The sequence below is a fragment of the Ricinus communis genome, chromosome 5, assembly GCF_019578655.1.
Source record: "Ricinus communis isolate WT05 ecotype wild-type chromosome 5, ASM1957865v1, whole genome shotgun sequence".
In the NCBI taxonomy this organism is placed as follows: domain Eukaryota; kingdom Viridiplantae; phylum Streptophyta; class Magnoliopsida; order Malpighiales; family Euphorbiaceae; genus Ricinus; species Ricinus communis.
In genome coordinates this window covers 9,454,496-9,462,682 of record NC_063260.1, presented here as the reverse complement: position 1 = coordinate 9,462,682, position 8,187 = coordinate 9,454,496, and the positions used below count along the sequence as shown (strand labels likewise).

The 8,187-nt window shown below is 32.3% G+C and overlaps 1 protein-coding gene across 1 annotated transcript; it reads left to right on the top strand.

The window, feature by feature from the left end:
* The first annotated feature begins 1,961 nt into the window (after positions 1 to 1,961).
* LOC8289053 lies at positions 1,962 to 7,617 on the top strand. Its single transcript, XM_015724443.3, has 7 exons — positions 1,962 to 2,196; positions 4,981 to 5,580; positions 5,662 to 5,743; positions 5,917 to 5,983; positions 6,486 to 6,671; positions 6,779 to 6,839; positions 7,090 to 7,617. The coding sequence occupies exons 2-7, from the start codon at positions 5,163 to 5,165 to the stop codon at positions 7,260 to 7,262; spliced, it is 987 nt and encodes a 328-aa protein (XP_015579929.1). The 5' UTR covers positions 1,962 to 2,196; positions 4,981 to 5,162; the 3' UTR covers positions 7,263 to 7,617.
* The last annotated feature ends 570 nt before the right edge of the window (positions 7,618 to 8,187 follow it).

Genomic DNA, 8,187 nt, shown 5'->3' with positions numbered 1-8,187 from the left:
AACTATATTTAGATTTTTAATTAGCCTGACAAATTTAGAAAGACTTCATATGCATCTTATGGATATCATTACAACTTATTTATATGGATCACTTGATAATGATATTTATATGAAAGTTTCTAAAGAACTAAAAATGCTAAAGCATGTAGCTCAAAACCTCGAGAAATATATTCAATTGAGCTACAAATACCTTGTATGGATTAAAATAACCTAGATGAATATGGTATAACCGCCTAAGTGAATATCTTATGAAGGAAGGATATACTCAAAATTTAACTTGTCTTTGTATATCTATTAAGAAAACAAATTTTGGTTTTGCTATAATTACAGTTTATGTTGATAATTTAAGCATTATTGGAACTTCTGAAGAGTTAACAAAAACAATAACTTATTTAGAAAATAAATTTGAAATAAAAGATTTGAGACGAATAAAATTTTATCTCGGTTTGTAGATCGAATATTTATTTGGAGGAATTTCTATTCATCAATCAACTTATAATGAAAAGATATTAAAATGTTTAATATGGATAAATCTCATCAAATGAGTTCTCCTATGATTGTTAGGCACTTGGATGTGAAAAATGACCCTTTTCGTCCTCGGAAAGATGGTGAAGAAACACTTGGTCTAGAAGTACCATATCTTAGTGCTATTAGAGCATTAATCTATATTACTAACTGTGCAAGTCCTGATATAGCATTTTTTATGAATTGCTAGCAAGATATAGTTCCTCACCAACTTTAAGGCATTAGGACAGTGTGAAATAAGTTTTCCGTGATTTACATGGTACATCAGATATAGGCTTATTTTATTTACAAGACTCGAAGTCAGAATTATTTGGATATGCAAATGCTGGATATTTATTCGATCCACATAAAGCTCGATCACAAACGGGTTACTTGTTTACATATGGTGGCACTGTTATATCTTGGTATTCTACAAGCAAATTTTAACTGTCACATTATCTAATCATGCTGAAATATTGGCAATGCACGAAGCTTAGAGAATGCATATGGTTGAGATCTATGATCCAACATATCAAAAAAATATGCGATCTCTCATTTGACAAAGGAAGCCCAACAATGCTATATGAAGATAATGTTGCTTGTATTGCGCAATTCAAAGAAGAATATATTAAAGGAGATAGAACCAAGCATATTTCGCCAAAGTTCTTTTTCACACATGAGCTTTAAAGTAAGGAGTTTTAGATGTTTGTCAAATTCGATCTATTCATAATCTGGTAGATTTGCTTACAAAATCACTCCTACAACAACATTTAAGAAGTTGATGAATAAAGTTGGCATGCATTGACTAAGAGATCTTTGTTAGAAGTCATGTTTTAATGAAGGAGAGATCTTGACACATTGTACTCTTTTTTCTTAGCTTAGGTTTTGTCTTATTGGATTTTTCTAGTAATGTTTTTAACGAGACAATATTATAGCGTAAGTTTCTACATGAATAATGTACTCTTTTTCCTACACTAAGATTTTTTCTACAGAGTTTTTCTTAATAAGTTTTTAACAAGGCATATTCATTGTAATAGATATCAAATGAGGAATGTTATGATAATATTAAAGTATTGGATTATATTAGATGTCTATCATTATATCCATATATAGATTTCTTTATAAAAATAAAACACTATATCTATAAATATGTATTATAATCAATAAAATATATACATATACATATACATACAGAAAAATTACTATCTCCTCTCTTTATTTTCTTTGTTCTTTATTCTACATCATTTTTATTTTAATTTTTTTATTTTACAACATAAATAATTTAGTATTAATAATTGAAATTTAAACTCAAAATTCAGGGACACAGAGTAATTTAGCTAAAAATTTGAACCAGAGGATATTAAAAATATTTTTGGAAGAGTATGGGCTCGGCCATAGGTGAATGCTGAAGTGCATGAAGCCCAACTTAGATGAGCAAATTGTTTGGTTTCAAGTCAACCTTGCGATTGGTCTCGCTAGCTTTTTTCAGAAACCAGACCAAACTTCAAAATTAGTATTTCCATCGTCAGATCAGTTTTTGTCTTTTCATTTCATCTTAACCTGTAAACAGAAGTTGAAACGATCCTTTGGTTTCTATCTCCACGTTAAGTTCATGTCTTTTTTATATTAAAAGAGTCAATCGCTACTACTTTTCTTGTTCACATCCAGACGGCACCCTCCAGTATATCAAAGGTATCAGCTTTCTTTCGCTATCCGCTTTTAGTGAAAGATCAACAAATATGAATTCAAGATTTTTATTTATTTATTTATTTTGGGTTCTCTTTATTTTCTGTTTTTCTTTAAAATTTGGAAATGCTTGGTTCTTTATGTATTTGTTATGCGTCAAGGCTTAATGGTGCTGATGACTCATATAGTTTACGTTATGACCAGCAACCTATTTTATTTGTACTTGCTTGTTTTTAGCTTTCTTGTTCAAGGATTTTGAAGGCAGAATCTCTGGTTCTCCTCTTCTTTCTTTTTTTTTTATTTGGTGTTCGGTTGTATGAATATGAATCTTGCTTGACTCTGGTAGTTATTTGCTAAAAATTATATGTTAATCATTTATTTGGTTCTGGTTTTGGCTTTCATTTGTTGTTTTTAGTGCCTGCACGGCTTTGCTTTTGCTACACTTTTGTCACAGATAATACATATTCCATGTTTTGGTGATTGACCCAAAGAAATATATAAATACGCCATCTTTTTTCTTTCTTTCTTTCTTTTCTTTGTTTTCTTATCCTACTATTAGATTGTAATAATGCAAGATTATTATTATTTTTTTAGCTATTCTTGTTTTTCATCATGTCTAGTGTGATTAAGTAAGATAATTGGTATTTTCTTGGACTTTCTTTGATTACTGATTAGTTGATGTTTCTGTAATTGTTGGATGAGACTAGTTCTTAGGCCTGTAATCTTGTTTAGTTAAATAGTATGTGTAGACTTTTTATTTTGGTTGTTCTTCAAGCATATGAAGTTGAATTCTGTATTAATTTAAGCCCGAATTTGGAATTATGGGACCTTGTAAAGTGATGTCATTCTGATTCTGCCCTTATAAGGGGTTGTATATTATTCTTTCTTTTCTCCCAATTTTTACTTGTTTACAGCACTTGAGAGCTCGATTGATGAGAGAACTGACTGATCTCAAATAACACAATTGAAAGGAATTATTCTAGCTTGCCCCTTTACTGAGTCATGGAGTTTTTTAAATACAGAGTCAAGCAAACAGAACTAGTACAAAAGGAGGGGAAGTACAACACATAACAATAAGATACAGTGACTCAAGAAATTAGCAGCTTAAACAGCTGCCTCTGACTCATTTTTTTGTTGACTTCATCTTCTGTATGTATTAGCAAAAGGGGGCATGTTGAGTCCTTGTTGTCACTGAGGTGTATTATTCTTCATAACACAAAGTATCTTTTATTATTTCATACTAGATTTTATTTCATGGCTCTCTTTCTTGGAGAATACATGGTAGAATTTTTAATAACACTTATGAGAGAGCTATGTCATTGTGGGAAGTTCCTTTTAGGCACGAATTAATTTCATAAAATATTGGTAAGATGGATGTGCTATATGGTTTCAAGTGCTCAGAGACCAAACAGTTTGTTTATCAATGAGTGTATTTAAAGACTAGAATGTTAAAATGGATTTGTAAACTCACAATAAAGAGGGGAGCAGTAATAAGGGTATTCGCAGAGGATAAGTTGAAGGAGGTCCAATTAAGATGGCTTGGCTATGATCCACATAGTGCATTAGTTGAAAGGAGGTTGATTGGTAATGATAGCAAAGAAGACTGAGAGCTAGATAACAAGTACATGAAGCAAAGTGGTTAAAAATAATTTGCTAGAACCACAAAAATGATTTGCTAGAATCTTACTCAAAATATTTGGCCTGAAATAGGATAGAAATAATGATCCATCCAACAAACTCAAACTAAGATTAAGAGTAGCTGATTAAGTTGACTTGTGGTTGAGTGAACAGACTATATTGATAATGAACCATGTTTGGAAAATAAGGATAAGACATTTAAGAAGGGAAAGCCACTAGGGATGAAGAGATATCTTTTGACGAAGTCTAGATAATTACAATTATTGAATAATTTTTATTCTGATAATTTAAATATTTCTTATGATTTTCCTGTTTGGTGCTTCAATATTTAGGAAAATAGGGTCATGTTATTTCTTATAAATTTAAAATGTTTTTCAGGGATTTTTATTGTTGAAATTTTTTTTTGTGCTTCCTATTCATTGTTTGATAAGAATTTCATATTAAGCGTTAGTATTCATTCTCAAATAAGGAAAAGTTTTAAAGAGTTTCTATGTATATTTGTTGGTCCTTTTGCTTTTGATCTCGATTAGGAAATGCTTCTTGTCTCAGCATCATTTATTGTTTCAGTTATCCCAATTGTGGTGGCATCATTTCATTTGTTCAGTGCTTACCTACATATTAATTATTAGTGCAGAGTGCTAATTCTTCAAATTTTATTCTTATTTGCTTGTAAATTATTTTCATTCTGCTGTCCCAGGCTTGCAGCAGCTTTTTTTTTTTTCCTTGTTACTGCCTATTGCCATTAAACAGCCTTCTCTTTAGAGTCCAGATTTTATCCAAATCCATCCTATTTTATCTTGTAGTCTATTTTATATGTCGCTGGGATGGCAACCAGGATTTGCAATTAAGGTTCATCAGTTGTTTTCTTGTTGCGAATCATGTCAAATTTGGGTTTATGTCTAGATATTGTAGGTTTGGATGAACTGCACAATAATTAACTTGTTTCCAGGCGAGTTGTATTTTTCCGCTTTTAGACTAGATGGTTTTTCTTTTGATCGCTGGTCCAGGTTTTTATTATTACTAATCTGTTAGGTATTGACATTCTAATCTGCACTACATATTAATTGTGCTGGTGTATGTTTTATTGCATTTTTTCATCATTTCAGTTGAAAACTCTTTCTTTATTTATTTCTTTTGTTTTCAAACTTGCAGGAAACTGTTTGATGAGGGAATGCAACATAAAGCTATAAAACATTAGAAAGTGATAGAGTAAAGAAAACAGTAAAATATAATCCACACTTCAAATATTGAGGATTTTCAGGGTACTAATTCACCAAAAGTGAAATACAAGATTAGCACAAGCAATTCAAGTTATTGCATCTAGTTGTATAGTTATGGATGCATGCAGCAATGATGTTTCAACATCCAGCTTCAGGCACAAAAAGAAACCAACATTCAGAAATAGCAGAAGAAATAATGTGCAAGATGGTAGTGATACAGCTAAGCAGGTAGAGGAAGGTGGCCTGTCGAATAGTGACGATTTGAATAATTTGTCAACACTTAATTTATTAGGCAAAAGAGAAGATGAAACAATTCTTTTATCAGACGATGGTGAAACCAAACATGCTTTACTTGCTATTAGTGACAAGGATAATGGCCTCTCGGAAAGCTTGGCTGCTTTACCAATAAGCGCACCAAATAGCTTTTTGAAAAACAAACTTCTTGTTCTTGATTTGAATGGGTTGCTTGTGGACATAGTTTCTTGCCCCCCGAAGGGCTATAAAGCAGATGTAAAAATTAGGAGAAAAGCAAGTGAGTTAATATTACATATGATATACTCATAAGATTTTCTGCTCCAGTTGACTAATCTGATGGTTTACTTCCTTGTACCAGTATTTATGAGACCCTTTTGCCTTGATTTTTTAAAGTTCTGCTTTGAGAGATTTGAAGTGGGAGTTTGGTCTTCAAGAATTAAGTACTCTCCAGTCTTCAACCTATATTCTTCTTTTTGTCCTCTTTATCTTGTTAATAATGTGATTATTCTCCATTAATTTTGGTTTCAAAAGACACACTCTTTCTGCCTTAACATGCTAGAAGCAGAAATGAAGTATATAACTATTGACTGAAAGACATTCTGGATACTTTCAGGAAAAACTTTGATGATGTCATTGATTATGTTATGGGAGATATGAAGCATAAGTTACTGTTTTGCTGGGTGAGTACATTTACATATATTTCAATTTTCTTAGGGCTTTGCATTTATTGCATGTTGGACAATCTGCAAGTAAAATGCTGGCACTAACAAATTTATTTCGCCTTCTTTGGGCTCCTTTGTTTGGCAATGTTCTCATTTCCGTTTCCATTAATGTGTCTTACTAGTGAATGTATGTTAGTAGATGCTTTGAAAAGCTCAATCAATCTAGTATTCATTCTTCCAGGGTGCTGATTGCCTCTAGATACTTCCTATATTATATTTAGAATTTTCTTTTCTTTCCTCTGTTGGTTTGAATATTTGCCAGGTGCAACCTTGTGCCATGCCTGTAGAAATTTAAAAGATTGGTTTTCTATTTTAGTTTATTATGTTATGCAGGGAACTATTTGAACGAATAATTATTTTTTCTTTATGTCTGCATTTCTTCTCTTTTCAAGATCACAGTTGATGCATTTGTGGGTTCTCTAAGATGGCAATTCCCGATTGAAACACTATTATTTTGCAGGATCTTTCTCATTGCACTTTGACACAGTTCAATACTCTTGAGAACAAGCATAAGCCCTTGGTTTTTAAGGAATTGAGGAGAATCTGGGAAAAAGATGATCCTGAACTTCCTTGGGAGAAAGGATATTATAACGAGTCAAATACATTGTTATTAGATGATTCACCTTACAAAGCATTGCTTAATCCTGTGAGCTCCTTGACTTCTTCTTTTTCTTTTCTCGTGGGCCACTTCTTTTTATAATCTTATGGTAAATTTTTTTTTTTTTTTGATGTTTGTTGAATGTTCATATACAGGCGAATACTGCAGTTTTCCCTCATTCATACCACTGTCAGAATAGGCAGGATAATGGATTAGGTAAGACACATTTTGGTGGGTTCAGTTGGTTTATTATTTTTAGGATTTTGAGATTCAACAAAATACTTAAGTGGAGACAGCTGTTCTCCCTTCAGCTCATATAACAATTTAATAGCAAAACTAAAATTGCAATCTCTTTTTATGTTAATCGTATGATATCTTTGGTGTTCTAGATTGCTAGTTATTATGTCTATTTTGATATCATGTAAGACAAGGTAAATAACTAAGAAACGAGTCCAATTTATTGCAGGCCATGGGGGTGATCTTAGAGTTTATCTGGAAAGACTAGTTGAAGCGGATAACGTACCGAAGTTTATAGAGCAACATCCATTTGGCCAAAATCCTATCAATGAAGGAAGTGTGTGTTGGGGCTTCTACCTCAAGGTTATGAGCTCTTTGCATCCTTTACCAACCACAAGATAACTTCTCTTTCATCTTAACTACAGATATGATTTTGGTAGTTACTTATGAAGTTGCCTTGAGCATATTGAAGAGAAAAGATAAAGGAGGGCTGGAACAGCTCTTCATCAATGTTTCAAATTGCTGAATATATACCATCACATTTATCGTTGCTGGTTTACTACGGTATATCAAATAGTAACGATGCAATAGTCTGAAAAAACTTCTTCAGGTTTTATCATTTGATTTATTATATTTAGCCTTGTTGGAACAGCTCTCTTTTTTGGCTGAAATTTTTCATTGTTTGTCAAGCATGATAACTGTACAGTAATTGGATTCATTAGTGAATGACAGTCTTGACGACTTTTCTAATTATGCATATGCAATGTCTTTGGAGCTATGGCATGTACGCTGTTATCCTTTTGTGCTGCTGCTGATGATGTTGATGTTGATTGCAATGCCCATGTTGGAACCACCGGCTCAGGTTACCTGTTGGTGCGTGCTTCTAGGAAGCTGTCAGGATTTTATGATAGTTTTGGCATTTTCCTTGTGTAGGGTACAACTTTAAGAACAACGTTGTAGGGCACTTGTAAATAGGAATATAGGCACAAGTTTTAATGTGTACTTAAAAAAAAAAAAATCTTCAGATGAGGGTTTGGATTTTCTGCCTCTTGCTTTTCTTGGATTAACTAATGACATCAGAACTCAGAACTAAGGAATGGAAATGATACTCTTATCTTTTTGGTGTGTAGTGATCCTTTCTTTTTTGTTAACAAAAAGAAAAGAAAAAGCTGTGATCATAGACAAACAACTGGAAGTCATTAGACTTTGGCTGATGTTTAGGTATAGGATTCAATCAGTATCAGATTATGAAATTTCCCCAATATTTCAATTTATCGAGGATACTTCAAACATTTTTCACATTTAAGTTCCATTGAGATACCCACAA